The sequence below is a fragment of the Oncorhynchus mykiss genome, chromosome 28 (genome assembly GCF_057628025.1).
Source record: "Oncorhynchus mykiss isolate SJ-2025 chromosome 28, ASM5762802v1, whole genome shotgun sequence".
Taxonomy (NCBI): Eukaryota; Metazoa; Chordata; class Actinopteri; order Salmoniformes; family Salmonidae; genus Oncorhynchus; species Oncorhynchus mykiss.
In genome coordinates this window covers 27,027,077-27,044,022 of record NC_143049.1, presented here as the reverse complement: position 1 = coordinate 27,044,022, position 16,946 = coordinate 27,027,077, and the positions used below count along the sequence as shown (strand labels likewise).

The 16,946-nt window shown below is 44.0% G+C and overlaps 1 protein-coding gene across 2 annotated transcripts in view; it reads left to right on the top strand.

The window, feature by feature from the left end:
- LOC110508193 (glypican-1) overlaps positions 1-16,946 on the top strand; it is a 144,835-nt gene that overhangs the window by 103,577 nt on the left and 24,312 nt on the right. The window contains exon 1 of one of the 2 annotated variants that reach the window (XM_090224846.1): positions 15,719-16,278. The exons of the other annotated variant lie outside the window; for it this stretch is intronic. Within the exon in view, the coding sequence (XP_090080972.1) occupies positions 16,276-16,278 (3 nt within the window). The 5' untranslated portion in view covers positions 15,719-16,275. Of the gene's footprint in view, positions 1-15,718; positions 16,279-16,946 lie in introns of those variants that run through there. 2 annotated transcript variants of the gene reach the window in all.

The window sequence follows — 16,946 nt, the reverse complement described above, 5'->3', positions numbered from 1 at the left end:
GATGGAGGGGAAGGTAGAATGGAGGGGGAGGGAGAGAAGGAAGGAAGGAGACTGGAGAAGAAGGTAGGAGAAGGGATGAGAAGGGAGTGGAAGGGAGGGGAAAGGGAGGAGAAGGTAGGAGAAAGGAGATAAGGGAGGAGAAGGGAGACAAGGGAGGAAAAGGGAGGGGAGGGGAGAGAAGGTAGGAGAAGGAAGGAGAAGGTAGGAGATAAGGGAGGAGAAGGGAGACAAGGGAGGAAAAGGGAAGGGAAGGGAGGGGAGAGAATGTAGGAGAAGGGAGGAGGAGGTAGGAGAAGGGAGAGAAGGGAGTAGAATGGAGACAAGGGAGGAGAAGGGAAGGGAGAAGACAGGAAGGGAAGGTAGAAGGGGGGAAATTGAGATAAGGGAGGGGGGGGAGACACAGGAGGAGAGGGAGACAAGAGAGGAGAAGGGAAGATAAGGAAAGGGAGGAGATGGAGGGGAAGGTAGAAGGGAGGGGGAGGGAGAGAAGGAAGGAAGGAGACTGGAGAAGAAGGGAGGAGAAGGGAGTGGAAGGGAGGGGCAAGGGAGGAGAAGGTAGGAGAAAGGAGATAAGGGAGGAGAAGGGAGACAAGGGAGGAAAAGGGAGGGGAGGGGAGAGAAGGTAGGAGAAGGAAGGAGAAGGTTGGAGATAAGGGAGGAGAAGGGAGACAAGGGAGGAAAAGGGAAGGGAAGGGAGGGGAGAGAAGGTAGGAGAAGGGAGGAGGAGGTAGGAGAAGGGAGACAATGGAGTAGAATGGAGACAAGGGAGGAGAGGGAAGGGAGAAGACAGGAAGGGAAGGTAGAAGGGGGGAAAGGGAGATAAGGGAGGGGGGAGACACAGGAGGAGAGGGAGACAAGAGAGGAGAAGGGAAGAAATGTATGAGAAGGGAGGGGAGGTAGATGGGAGGGGAAGGGAGAGAAGGGAGGAGAAGAGAAGGGAAGAGAATGGAAGGGTAGGAAAGGGGAGGGCGGGTAAAAGGGAGAGGAAGGGAGATATGTGAGGAGAAGGGGGAGAAGGGATGTAAGAAGAGGAGGGGGAAAGGGAGGAGAAGGGAGTGGAAGGGAGAAGGAATAAGGGAAGGAAGGAGAATGGAGGGGAAGGTAGAAAGGGAGGAGAAACGAGGAGAAGGAAGGAGAAAGGAGGAGAAAGGAGACAAGGGAGGGGAGAGGAAGAAGGGAGGAGAAGGGAGGGAGATAAAAGGAAGATAAGGGAGAAGAAGGGAGACAAGGGAGGAGTAGGGAGAACAGATAGGAGAGAGAGAAGGGAAGGGAGGAGAAGGGAGGGAAAGGGAAGGGAGGGGAAGGTAGAAGGGAGGAGAAGGGAGGAGAGGGAGGGGTGGGTAGAAGGAAGGAGAAGGGAGATGAGAAGGGAGGGAAGGGAAGACAAGGGAGGGGTGGGAGACAAGGGAGGAGGAGAGAGACAAGGGAGTAGAAGGGAGACAAGGGAGTAAATGGGAGAAAAAAAAAGGGAAGAGAAGGGAAGGTAGAATAAGGGAGGGTAAGGGAGAGAAGGGAAGAGAGAAGGGAGAAGAAGGGAGGAGGTGTGGGGGAGAGAGACATTGGAGGAGAAGGGAGACAAGGGAGGAGAAGGGTACAGAAGGGAAGGGAGGAGAAGGGAGAACGGAGGGGAATGGATCAGAAGGAGAAGGTAGGAGAAGGGAGGATAAAGTGAGGAGAGGGAGGAGAAGGGAGAGAAGGGAGGAGAAGGGAGAGAAAGCGAGACAACGGAGGAGAGGGTAGGGGAAGGTAGGAGAAGGGAGGAGAGGGGGGAGAAGGGGGGGAAGGGAGGAGAGAGGAAGGGAAGGAGAAGGGAAGGAGGGAGAAGGGAGGGGAAGGTAGAAAGTAGGGGAAGGTAGGAGAAAGGAGGAGAAGGGAGGGGAAGGTTGAAGGGAGGAGAAAGGAGGGGAAGGGAGGATAAGGGAGGGGAAGGTTGAAGGGAGGGAAAGGGAGGGGAGGAGAAAGGAGGGAAATAAGTGGTGTGTGTGTGTGAGATAGCTAGCAACTGCTTATCAGCATGGCACCGCACAGGCTGGCAGTGCTCTGCAGTCCTGTAAGCCAATCTGGCTGGTCTGGAGGGCAGACCCAGAGGGCATACGTCATGAATGGAAATGCCAGCTAACCGTGTCAACCCATGCTAATACTCCTCCTTGTTCCCCTTCTACAGTATGCCTGCGGCTAGGCTATGCTAACTGTTGCCATGCTAATGCCTGACTTTATTCCCGTACGTCCATGCTAATTCTAATGCTTGTTCACCTGTCACAGAAGTCTATGCCTGTGGCTAAGCTAGCTAGGCTACGCTAACTGTTTCCATGCTAATGATTTGCCTTATGCTCACGGCTACATTTGGCTTCGCTACCTTTGGTATTGGTAATTCTAGGCTTTATTCCCTTATGCTTGCAGCTACACCACACTATGCTACGCTGTGTGTGCTTAATTGAGCCATCCCGAGGTCCTTTTGTGTGGGCTGCATGTCTTGTCTCCTCTACAGGGACACACAGAGAGACTGAGGCCGGGATAGATGCATCACGCTAACATTCTAACGTCACATCAGCACAATACTGTTAACCCTTACCTTGCCTTACAGAGCGACCATTTCTGTGGTGTACACATTGTTAGTATACTTTCACTCATGGCTAATAGAAAAATATAGGTACTAATAGTTGATATTAACCCTTTGATTTCCTTTTTTCATAAAGGATAGCGTGAACAGTATTTTTCTCTATTGTTACAATATCAATCTTTCCCCAGAGAGTAAGGAAAAATATCTCATTGGTGCGCTGATTTGAACACTCCCCTTGCCCTGTGCGTGACTGGGGACATTTTTCACCAGTTCACCAATATTGACCCCCTACAGAAGAGCAGATATTTCTCAGTAGTAGTGATCTGATTTTAACCTTACTCTTGTGCAGAGGGGGCCATTTCTCATGGGTGCGCTGATATTAACAAACCCCACAGCCAGGGGGGACATTTTTCAGAGGCGCACTGACATTAACTGCTATAGCTGGAGCTGATTGCCTGAGCCCCTGGCTGTGCTTTATGGTGCCGTTTCCTTTCCAAATGCTTCAATCTGGCAACAATGCCTTTTTACTGCCCAGCTCCACACACTCCTGCCTGCAGATGTGTGTGTGTGTGTGTGTGTGTGTGTGTGTGTGTGTGTGTGTGTGTGTGTGTGTGTGTGTGTGTGTGTGTGTGTGTGTGTGTGAGAGCCTCAAAGTAGAGGTCTGTGCAGTCCGATTTCTTCATCCCACCCGCAGCTACAGGTCCCACACCCAACCCTAAGAAATTGGTTAAATTACCAGAGAGTCTCACATGGCCCATTATATTAGGCTAGCGGTATTACTGGGATATACAATGCTCAAAAAAAAATAAAGGGAACACTTAAACAACACAATGTAACTCCAAGTCAATCACACTTCTGTGACATCAAACTGTCCACTTAGAAAGCAGCACTGATTGACAATACATTTCGCATGCTGTTGTGCAAATGGAATAGACAACAGGTGGAAATTATAGGCAATTAGCAAGACACACCCAATAAAGGAGTGGTTCTGCAGATGGTGACCACAGACCACTTCTCAGTTCCTATGCTTCCTGGCTGATGTTTTGGTCACTTTTGAATGCTGGCGGTGCTTTCACTCTAGTGGTAGCATGAGACGGAGTCTACAACCCACACAAGTGGCTCAGGTAGTGCAGCTCATCCAGGATGGCACATCAATGCGAGCTGTGGCAAGAAGGTTTGCTGTGTCTGTCAGCGTAGTGTCCAGAGCATGGAGGCGCTACCAGGAGACAGGCCAGTACATCAGGAGACGTGGAGGAGGCCGTAGGAGGGCAACAACCCAGCAGCAGGACCGCTACCTCCGCCTTTGTGCAAGGACGAGCAGGAGGAGCACTGCCAGAGCCCTGCAAAGTGAACTCCAGCAGGCCACAAACGTGAATGTGTCTGCTCAAACGGTCAGAAACAGACTCCATGAGGGTGGTATGAGGGCCCGACGTCCACAGGTTGGGGTTGTGCTTACAGCCCAACACTGTGCAGGACATTTGGCATTTGCCAGAGAACACCAAGATTGGCAAATTCGCCACTGGCGCCCTGTGCTCTTCACAGATGAAAGCAGGTTCACACTGAGCACATGTGACAGACGTGACAGAGTCTGGAGACGCTGTGGAGAACATTCTGCTGCCCGCAACATCCTTCAGCATGACCGGTTTGGCGGTGGGTCATTCATGGTGTGGGGTGGCATTTCTTTGGGGCCGCACAACCCTCCATGTGCTCGCCAGAGGTAGCCTGACTGCCATTAGGTACCGAGATGAGATCCTCAGACCCCTTGTGAGACCATATGCTGGTGCGGTTGGCCCTGGGTTCCTCCTAATGCAAGACAATGCTAGACCTCATGTGGCTGGAGTGTGTCAACAGTTCCTGCAAGAGGAAGGCATTGATGCTATGGACTGGCCCGCCGGTTCCCCAGACCTGAATCCAATTGAGCACATCTGGGACATCATGTCTTGCTCCATCAACCAACACCACGTTGCACCACAGACTGTCCAGGAGTTGGCTGATTCTTTAGTCCAGGTCTGGGAGGAGATCCCTCAGGAGACCATCCACCACCTCATCAAGAGCATGCCCAGGCGTTGTAGGGAGGTCATACAGGCACGTGGAGGCCACACACACTACTGAGCCTCATTTTGACTTGTTTTAAGGACATTACATCAAAGTTGGATCAGCTTGTAGTGTGGTTTTCCACTTTAACTTTGAGTGTGACTCCAAATCCAGACCTCCATGGGTTGATACATTTGATTTCCATTGATCATTTTTGTGTGATTTTGTTGTCAGCACATTCAACTATGTAAAGAAAAAAGTATTTAATAAGAATATTTCATTCATTCAGATCTAGGATGTGTTATTTTAGTGTTCCCTTTATTTTTTTGAGAAGTGTATAAGCCGATAGGCTAGACATAGCTTGTAGAGTTGGAGAGAGAGCAGACAGAGAGAGCAGCAAGAATGATGAGAGAGGACACTTGCATGTTGTCTTGAGCTACGCTTTGCTTATAGGACATAGCCTATCTTTTAGGAGTGGGACGAATTGCCGGCAGAACTTGAATGTGTGTTTTTCTGGGTCTGGGGATCAGTATCTTAAGTCACAGGTGGGCGGTTGTATACTGAGTACAGAGAGCATGAATACAAATGCAAAAAAGTATGAATACAAATTAAAATGTTGGGAGAGAAAAGTAAGATGGGGTGAAGAGAGTGATAAAACATGAAATATGGACAGGATATATGACTAGGATATAGGACTAGGATATAGGACTAGTAATAAGACTATGATATAAGACTAGGTTATATGACTAGGATATATGACTAGGATATATGACTAGGATATAGGACTAGTAATAAGACTATGATATAGGACTAGGTTATAGGACTAGGATATAGAACTAGGATATAGGACTAGTAATAGGACTATGATATAGGACTAGGTTATAGGACTAGGTTATATGACTAGGATATAGGACTAGTAATAAGACTATGATATAGGACTAGGTTATAGGACTAGGATATAGGACTAGGATATAGGACTAGTAATAAGACTATGATATAGGACTAGGTTATAGGACTAGGATATAGGACTAGGATATAGGACTAGTAATAAGACTATGATATAGGACTAGGATATAGGACTAGTAATACGACTATGATATAGGACTAGGTTATAGGACTAGGATATATGACTAGGATATAGGACTAGGATATAGGACTAGTAATAATACTATGATATAGGACTAGGTTATAGGACTAGGATATAGGACTAGGATATAGGACTAGTAATAAGACTATGATATAGGACTAGGTTATAGGACTATGATACAGGACTAGGATATAGGACTAGTAATACGACTAGAATTACAACTAGGACATAGGACTAGTAATATGACTAGAAATATGACTAGGATATATGACTAGGTTATAGGACTAGGACATAGGACTAGTAATAGGACTAGGATATAGGACTAGGATATAGGGCTAGTAATAAGACTATGATATAGGACTAGGTTATAGGACTAGGATATAGGACTAGTAATAAGACTATGATATAGGACTAGGATATAGGACTAGTAATAAGACTATGATATAGGACTAGGTTATAGGACTATGATATAGGACTAGGATATAGGACTAGTAATAAGACTAGTAATACAACTAGGACATAGGTCTAGTAATATGACTAGAAATATGACTAGGATATATGACTAGGTTATAGGACTAGGATATAGGACTAGTAATAAGACTAGGACATAGGACTAGTAATAGGACTAGTAATAGGACTAGGATATAGGACTAGGATATAGGACTAGTAATAAGACTATGATATAGGACTAGGTTATAGGACTAGGACATAGGACTAGTAATAAGACTATGATATAGGACTAGGATATAGGACTAGTAATAAGACTATGATATAGGACTAGGTTATAGGACTAGGATATAGGACTAGGATATAGGACTAGGATATAGGACTAGTAATAAGACTATGATATAGGAATAGGTTATAGGACTAGGATATAGGACTAGGATATAGGACTAGGATATAGGACTAGTAATAAGACTATGATATAGGACTAGGGTACAGGACTAGGATATAGGACTAGGATATAGGACTAGTAATGAGACTAGTAATACAACTAGGACATAGGACTAGTAATATGACTAGAAATATGACTAGGATATATGACTAGGATATAGAACTAGGATATAGGACTAGTAATAAGACTAGGACATAGGACTAGTAATAGGACTAGTAATAGGACTTATTATGTGACTTTTTAAGCATTTTTTTCACAGCTCTACACACTGACCTGACACTAGTTAACCTTTGAAGTATAGTGAATTAAGAGCAAGAGTGCTGTGTGTGTGTATGTGTGTGCTCATGCATGCATTTGCCCACATTAAGTGTGTTGGTGTTTCATACCACCATGACAGTAGCACTACTATATGTATGAATCACTCTTACCACTGAGAACCTGACTTCAGATCCCAGTGACAGGAGCTTCTATATACATGTCAGACAGGTTCTGGGAATAGGGTTCTCTCTTCCCAAGCCCTCCCCCTCTCTCTCGAACTTTCTTTCTCTCTCTCCTCTGTCTTTCTCTCAATTCAATAAAAAATTTACAATAAACAAAAGTTCCAAAAGAATAAAGACATTTCAAATGTCATATTATGTATATATACAGTTGTAATGATGTGCAAATAGTTAAAGTAAAGTATAAAATGGATAATAAATAAAATAAATATAGGTTGTTCTTCACTGGTTGCCCTTTTCTTGTGGCAACAGGTCACAAATATTGCTTCTGTGATTGCACACTGCGGTATTTCACCCAATAGATATGGGAGCTTGCTTATGGGGCTCTTCTCCAGGTTTATTTCTCTGTAGGTGATGGCTTTGTTATGGAAGGTTTGGGAATTGCTTCCTTTTAGGTAGTTGTAAAATTTTACAGCTCTTTTCTGGATTTTGATAACCTGTCTAGGCGGAACCCCTCGCCAACAGCCAATGAAATTGCAGTGCGCCAAATACAAATCAACAGAAATCTCAGAAATCTAATTTCTCAAACATACAAGTATTAGGCACCATTTTAAAGATAAAATTATCATTAGTCCAGCCACAGTGTCTGATTTCAAAAATGCTTTCCCACGAAAACTCCACAAACGATTATGTTAGGTCACCACCAACTCACAGAAAAACCCAGCCATTTTTCCAGCCAAAGAGAGGAGTCACAAAAAGCACAAATAGAGATCAAATGAATCACTAACCTTTGATAAGCTTCATCAAATGACACTCATAGGACTTCATGTTACACAATACATGTATGTTTTGTCGGTAAAGTTCATATTGATATCCAAAAATCTTATTTTACATTGGCGTGTTACGTTCAGTAGTTCCAAAACATGCAGTGATATTGCAGAGAGCCACATGAATTCACAGAAATACTCATAATAAATGTTGTTGAAAATACAACTATTATACATGGATCTTTAGATACACGTCTCCTTCATGCAACCGCTGTGTCAGATTTCAAAAACATTTTCCGGAAAAAGCATAATCTGAGAACCGCGCTCAGAGCCCAAACCAGCCAGAGAAATATCCGCCATGTTGGGTAGTCAACATTATTCATAAATAGCATTATAAATATTCACTTACCTATGATGATTTTCATCAGAATGCACTCCCAGGAATCTCAGTTCCACAATAAATGCTTGTTTTGTTCGATAATGTCCATCATTTATGTCCATTTATGTCCAATAGCGTCTTTTGTTAGGGCGTTTGGGTAAAACAAATCCAAAATTGCGATCTGGTCCATTCGGACGAAACGTTCAAAAAGTAATATTACAGGTCGAAGAAACTTGTCAAACTAAGTATAGAATCAATCTTTAGGATGCTTTTATCATAAAAGTTAAATAATGTTCCAACCTGAGAATTCCCTTGTTTGTAGAAAAGCAATGGAACGAGAGCTACCTCTCAAGTGAAAGCGCGTGACTGAGAACGAGGCTGTAGGCAGACCCCTTAGTCAAACAACTCCCATCCGGCCCCCCTTCACATGAGCAGCCTGAAACAACGTTTTAAAGACGGTTGACATCTAGTGAAAGCCTTAGGAAGTGCAAAATAACCCATATCCCACTGTGTATTCGATAGGGGTCAGTTCAAAAACCACAAACCTCAGATTTCACACTTCCTGTTTGGATTTTTTTTCAGGTTTTTGCCTGCCATATGAGTTTTGTTATACTCACAGACATCATTTAAACAGTTTTAGAAACTTTAGAGTGTTTACTATCCAATACTACTAATAATATGCATATATTAGCATCTGGGACTGAGTAGGAGGCAATTCACTCTGGGCACGCTATTCATCCAAAAGTGAACATGCTGCCCCCTACCCCAAACAAGATAATTAACTGATATTAGCCTAATTCTGCTCTGCATGCATTATTTGGTGTTTTAAGTTCTACACTGAGGATATTTTTGCAGAAATCTGCATGCAGAGTCTCAATTTGGTGTTTGTTCCATTTTGTGAATTCTTGGTTGGTGAGTGGACCCCAGACCTCACAACCATAAAGGGCAATGGGTTCTATAAATATTTCAAGTATTTTTAGCCACATCCTAAATAATGTTGAATTTTATGTTCCTTTTGACGGCATAAAAGGCCCTCCTTGCCTTGTCTCTCAGATCTTTCACAACTTTATGGAATTTGTTAGGGTGTGTAGTGTGAATACATGGTCTGTCGTACGGTAATGTGGTAAAAAGACAATTTGACATTTGCTCAGTACATTGATTTCGCTGAGGAAATATACGAGTCTGCTGTTAATGATAATGCAGAGGATTTTCCCAAGGTTGCTGTTGACGCATATATAAAATTTGTCTCTACTTTTGTGGATTGGGGTGATCAGTCCTTGGTTCCAAATTATGGGGAAGATGCCAGAGCTGAGGATGATGTTAAAGAGTTTAAGAATAGCCAATTGGAATTTGTGGTATGTATATTTTATAATTTCATTTAAGGATACCACAGGCCTTTTTGGGTTGGAGGGTTTGTATTTTGTCCTGTAGTTCATTCAATGTAATTGAAGAATCCAGTGGGTTCTGGTAGTCTTTAATAGTTGATTCAAAGATTTGTATTTGATCATGTATATGTTTTTGCTGTTTGTTCTTTGTTACAGAGCCAAAAGGATTGGAGAAGTGGTTTATCCATAAATCTCAGTTTTGGATAGATAACTCTTTGTGTAGTTGTTTGTTTAGAGTTTTTCAATTTTCCCAGAAGTGGTTAGATTCTATGGATTCTTCAATTACATTGAGCTGAATTCTGACGTGCTGTGCATTCTTTTTCCATAGTGTATTTCTGTATTGTTTTAGTGATTCAACATAGTGAAGTCGTAGGCTCATGTTTTCTGGGTCTCTATGTTTTTGGTTGGATAGATTTCTCAATTTCTTTCTTAGGTTTTTGCATTCTTCATCAAACCATTGATCATTGTTGTTCATTTTCTTAGGTTGTCTGCTTGAAATGTTTAGATTTGATAGCGAAGCTGAGAGGTCAAATATACTGTTTAGGTTTTCTACTGCCAAGTTTACATCATCACTATTACAGTGAAACATTTTGTCCACGAAATTGTCTAGAAGGGATTGAATTGGTTGTTTTTTGGTAGATCTCCACACTACTTTCCTTCCATCTATAGCATTTCTTAATATTATTAAGTTCCTTTGGCTTTGATGCCTCATTATTGAGCAAAGCTCTGTTCAAGTAGAGTGGGATTTTGCTGTGATCTGATAGGGGTGTCAGTGGACTAACTGTGAACACTCTAAGAGACTCTGGGTTGAGGTCAGTGATTTAGTAGTGTACAGTACTACTGCCAAGAGATGAGCTGTATGCGCACCTACCATAGGAGTCCCCTCGAAGCCTACCATTGACTACAGTTGAAGTCAGAAGTTCACACACACTTAGGTTGGAGTCATTAAAACTCGTTTTTCAACCACTACACAAATTTCTTGCTAACAAACTATAGTTTTGGCAAGCCGGTTAGGATATCTACTTTGTGAATGACAAAAGTATTTTTTCCAACAATTGTTGTTTACAGACAGATTATTTCACTTATATTTCACTGTATCACAATTCCAGTGGGTCATAAGTTTACATACACTTAGTTGACTGTGCCTTTAAACAGCTTGGAAAATTCCAGATAATGATGTCATGGCTTTAAAAGCTTCTGATAAGCTAATTGACATCATTTGAGTCAATTACAGGTGGACCTGTGGATGTATTTCAAGGCCAACCTTGAACTCAGTGCCTCTTTGCTTGACATCATGGGCAAATCATAAGAAATCAGCCAAGACCTCAGAATTATTTTTGTAGACCTCCACAAGTCTGGTTCATCCTTGGGAGCAAATTCCAAATGCCTGAATGTACCACGTTCATCTGTACAAACAATAGTACGCAAGTATAAACACCATGGGACCACGCAGCTGTCATACCGCTCAGGAAGGAGACGCGTTCTGTCTCCTAGAGATAAACGTACTTTGATGCGAAAAGTGCAAATCAATCCCAGAACAACAGCAAAGGACCCTGTGAAGATGCTGGAGGAAATACGTACAAAAGTATCTATATCCACAGTAAAATTTGTCCTATTGCGACATAACCTGAAAGGCTGCTCAGCAAGGAAGAAGCCACTGCTCCAAAACCGCCATAAAAAATCCTGACTACGGTTTGCAACTGCACATGGGGACAAATATTGTACTTTTTGGAGAAATGTCCTCTGGTCTGATGAAACAAAAATAGAACTGTTTGGCCATAATGACCATCAATATGTTTGGAGGAACACGGGGGAGGCTTGCAAGCTGAAGAACTCCATCCCAACCGTGAAGCACGGGGGTGGCAGCATTAAGTTGTGGGAGTGCTTTGCTGCAGGAGGGACTGGTGCACTTCACAAGATAGATGGCATCATGAGGTAGGAAAATTATGTGGAAATATTGAAGCAACATCTCAAGACATCAGTCAGGAAGTTAAAGCTTGGTCACAGATGGGTCTTCTAAATGGACAATGACCCCAAGCATACTTCCAAAGTAGGGGCAAAATGGCTTAAGGACAACAAAGTCAAGGTATTGGAGTGGCCATCTCAAATCCCTGACCTCAATCCTATAAAAAATGTGTGGACAGAACTGAAAAACGTGTACGAGCAAGGTGGCCTACAAACCTGACTCCGTTACACCAGCTCTGTCAGGAGGAATGGGCCAAAATTCACCCAACTTATTCTGGGAAGCTTGTGGAAGGCTACCTGAAACGTTTGACCCAAGTCAAACAATTTAAAGGCAATGCTACCAAATACTAATTGAGTGTATGTAATCTTCTGACCCACTGGGAATGTGATGAAAGAAATAAAAGCCGAAATAAATCATTCTCTCTAATATTATTCTGACATTTCACATTCTTAAAATAAAGTGGTGATCCTAACTGACCTAAAACAGGGAATTGTTACTTGGATTAAATGTCAGGAATTGTGAAAAACTGAGATAGGTGTTCGTCCTCCTGTGTGCTGAGGGTGTCAGGTTCTTGTCCAGTTCTGGCATTTAGGTCACCACAGACTAGTACATGTCCCTGGGCTTGGAAATGGTTGATCTCTCCATCTAGGAAGGAGAAGCTGTCATCGTTCAATTATGGGGATTTTGGTAGCACGTGAGGACATTTTTCTCTGTTGAGATATTTTCCTTATGAATTTCTAGCCAGATGAAAAAGGTTCCTGTTTTGACTAATTTAATAGAGTGGGTTAGGTCTGCTTTATTCCAAATTAGCATACCCCCGGAGTCTCTTCCCTTTTTCACACCTGGTAGTTTGGTGGATGGGACTACCAGCTATCTGTAACCTAGAGGGCAACCAGTGGGTCCATTTACTTTATACCATGTTTCTTGTAAAATGACATATTCTGTATTCCAATTTCTTTGATGAAGTCTGGGTTTCTGCTCTTTATGCCAAAGACAGATAACCTCAGACCTTGTATATTCCAGGATGAGATTGTAAAATGTTGTGTTCCATAGTGTCTAGTGTTGTTTTTGTGTGGTTTTGGCCCGGACCATCACAGTAGGTGTGAGCAGAGCATGTTAAGCATCTGATACATACCTCTTAGGTCGCAGGATGGGGCTTGGGCGGGTGTAATAGTGGGGGTTGGGCCTGTTGCTCTTCTCACGGCCGGGACATATGTCCTACTGTCATGTTGGGGCATAGGGTGGGCAGAACGGGCATAGCTCTGAAATGGGTGGCCTATATAGAGTGTGGCCAGAGTTTGCTTGGGGTGGTCTTAGCTGGTTGGGGTGTGGCTGGTGATGCTGTGGTCTGGGTGTAGGTCCTCTTTTTATTTCACCTTTATTTAACCAGGTAAGCAAGTTGAGAACAAGTTCTCATTTACAACTGCGACCTGTGACTGTAACCTCTTGGCATGGGTTCTCTCGGTGCAGGTCCTTCAGCAGGGGTTCTGGGAGGGTGTCTCCCTGGTCTGGGCAGGGTGTCCATTACTGTGTTGCTCCTGGGGCTACGGTTAAGGGTGACGTCCTTCAGGGTCCCCCTCTTGCTCTCTCTCTCTCTCTCTCTCTCTCTCTGTCTCTCTCTTGCAGTGCATGCTGGGAGTTTTTGGGAATTTGAGTGTTTCGTGTGGAGGGCTCTGTCCTAACTTGTTTTCTTGATTCTCTTCTTGGTCTTTTCTTTCCATTTTTATTTTCTATGGTGGAGGGTTAATGCACTGTTTGTTTTAGCAGTACCCACTGTTCTTTTCAAAGTTAGGGTGGAAGTGGACAGAATTTAGTTTCCAGGGGTTTGGAAGGTGTGGTGTGCGTGATATTTTCCCAGCCTAGCACGGAGGAGACGCTGTCGTTAGGGCATGGGATTCAGGTGTGTTTCTGAGAATGGAGTTAAGGTGGAGGAGGTTCTGCTCGCGGTCGGTGAACAGGTAGAAGCTGAATTTATACATTCCGCTTCCAGAATGAACAAAGCTGTGGTTGTTTTCATGAAAAGAGCAAATTTGGTGGGTAGGCTCATTGCTAGTGGAATATTTGTTAGGGGTGTGTTGGTGCCAATTTCTCCTGTTTCTACCCCTTTCGACCAGGGTGGTAGTTGCAAATTTGCCTCTGTTTATTATGGATGATCAAATCAGGAAATAGCTCAGTCGTTTTGGTAAGTTTGCAAGTGGTTTTCGTGTACTGTCTGCAGGTTTTCAGGCAGATGCCGTTAAGCATGTTGTTTCGTTCCGGGGGCAAGTGTTCATGTTTCTGAATAACAATGAGCAACACCAAAATGTGCATTTTAATGTGAGGCATGGGGAGGGGCTCTATGCAGGGTTTGCAAGTACAGATAGTTTACGGTGTTTTGAGTGTGAGGATTTGGGGCATAAGAGCTTTGCGTGCCCACATAAAAGCCGTAGACAAGGTGAGGGTACAAGCGCCAGTTGGAGAAATCGAGGTCAACGTGTAGGGGGCAATGAAACGCAGGCAGCAGAGGCTGGGCCTAGTCATGCCAGGGATGGTGTGTCGATGAGACTGGGCCTAGTCAGGCTAGAGATGGTAGGGTAGCTGAGTCTGTGCCTAGTCATGCTATGGATGGTGGTGTAGATGAGGCTGGGCCTAGTCATGCTATGGATGGTGGTGTAGATGAGGCTGGGCCTAGTCATGCTATGGATGGTGGTGTAGATGAGGATGGGCCTAGTCATGCTATGGATGGTGGTGTAGATGAGGATGGGCCTAGTCATGCTATGGATGGTGGTGTAGATGAGGATGTGCCTAGTCATGCTATGGATGGTGGTGTAGATGAGGATGTGCCTGGTCATGTTATGGATGATGGTGTAGATGAGGCTGGGCCTGGTCATGTTATGGATGGTGGTGTGGATGAGGCTGGGTCTAGTCAGGTTATGCTAGTGGATGAGGAGAGTATAGTAGGGAAGTGTAAGAGACTAGGGGGAGGAGGAGGGTGTCAAGCGGAAAAGGAAAAAGGGGGAGAAGAAAGGAGGCTGGGGTGGTCAAAGGCACCAAGGATCCTTTGCCTGGTGCTGGGGGGAGGCCCTGGCCAAAGAGGAAGGGCAGGTGGTCAGCATGGGAGATGGAGATGAGGAGGAGGAAGGTGAGTCTGAGGAAGAGGATGAATAGGAGGATTTTTTCCCGGAGCTGACAGCCAGTCAAGCAGAGGGGTCAAAGTACACAGTGATTTTTGATCCAAGAAAGTTTGTAAGATCAGTACAACATGCTATGAAAAATGAGGGGATGGTGTCCTCTCACCCAGGAAACAGTTTAGGTTGAGGAAGTGGGTCACAACATTGAGTGAAGGTTTACCTACAGACGCTGTTTAGATGAAGAGTTTATTTCTGGCACTGGGGCTTTTTGAGCTTTGCTATGTCTCTTTCTTTGCTGGTTTTTCTCCCACTTCTTATGGAGACTCTTCGGGTAGGCTCGCTCAATATAAATTGTGCCAGAGATGTGGGAAAGAGGAGTGTGTTGGGTGAATATGTAAAACACAAAAAAGTACAGGTGTTGTTTCTTTACTCAGGCAAAGCTGGCTACTTGGTTAACAAGGAGGAATAGGGTCAAAGGCTCAGGGACAACTATTATTTAATGGGATGGTCTCTGCGTGCCTTAGGGTGGAATTTGAGTTTTATAAAATGGTAAAAAGTGTGGAGGTGTTTCAGGAGATATGGTGTGTTGGGGGGGCTGTCTATACAGCTGGGGAAGGTGGGTTGGATATACGGTTGTGGAAGTGATGAGATTTTGGTTATTATGATGTTGTTTTTGTACCGTGGTGTAGAGGGCAAGGTGAGTATGGTGCATGTATGCAGTACTGCAGTACAGGAGATTTTTTGTGTTTTGTTTTAAGGGGGGTGGGGGATTTTAATGAAATTAAAATGTTTCAAGAAGGACAAAAAGTCAGTCTCTCTCTCCCCTCTCTCTGTCTCTCTCATCAAAACATTGATGGTCTGACTTATTCTCTTGCCTCTCAAGTGGAGCAGTAGGTGGAGGAGAAGGGGAGGAGAAAAGGAGTAAAGGAGGAGAGGAGGGTGGACACGGGGCGTGCTGTATAGTCATGACAATAGACGGACACCATTTCATGCACCATGTTCCTTTGTCTTTGACTGTATGTTTCTGCTAACTAGGCTTTGTCTGACTTATGGTTGAATATTCCAGGAAAGCATCAGACTGACCCAGTTTGGTTTAAAGGAGTTTTGTATACCAAGCTGAGCCCTCTCTCTCTCCCTCTCTCTCTCTTTCTCTTTCTCTCTCTTTCTCTCGTTCTCTTTCTCTTTCTCTTTCTCTTCTCTCTCTCTCTTCTCTCTCTTCTCACTCACTCACTCACTCACTCACTCACTCAGTCACACACACACACTGTAGTTTCGTATGCGGAGCAGGGGGTCTCTTGCGAGCAGGGCGTACTGGTATAACCCAGTTCCAGTTTTAACGGACCAAGGCCATTTCCTGTGGGAACAGCCCAGTGGGATAGAGTGAGAGAGAAGGAAAAGGAGAAGAAGGATGGGTGGATCGGAGGAAAGAGCAGACGGCGGTGTCATGGACCTTGTCGTGCACACAAAGCAAATTCTTTTAGACGATTGGTTTCCACGGTAACCGGGCAGAAAAAAAGCTAACAGCGCGGCGCTAGCGTAAAAGAATGGCCATGGGAAGTGACCTCCCGCTGTATTCTGTGTGTCTTGTTTGTTCGCCCACCACCAAGGAAACTCACACATTCAAAGGATCTTAAGCTCTTTGGCCACACACAGCAATGGTGGGTTTCACATCACAAAACGGAAGCATATGCAGAAAAGTACCTCATACCTACTGTAAATAATGGTGGTGGATATCTGATGTTACAGGGCTATTCTCCTTCCACTGAACCTGGGCCCTTGTTGAGGTCAATGGCATCATGCACTTTGCAGGAAACTTTTGGCCATAACCTGATTGCCTCTGCCAGAAGGCTGTCACTTGGCCACAAGTGAATCTTCCAGCAAGACAATAAGGCCAACCACACATCAAAATACACAAAGAAATGGTTAATTGACCCCAAAAAATCCTAATTTGGCAATGGCCATCTCAGTCTCTGGACCTGAACCCCTTTGAAAACCTCTGGTGTTCATTGAAGAGGGCAGTCCATAAACGCAGACAAAATATATCACATTAAATTGTATGTCACATACACATGTTTAGCAGATGTTGTTACGGGTATAGTGAAATACTTGTGTTCCTAACTCCAACAGTGCAGTAATATCTAACAATATACAACAATACACACAAATCTAAAGTAAAAGAATGGAATGAAGAAATATAGAAATATTAGGAGTAGCAATGTTGGAGTCCGGAGTATCAATATAAATATACAGTATATGGGTAAAGCAGTATGTAAACATTATTAAAATGAACCATGTTCCATTACTAAAGTGATCAATGTCCCATGTC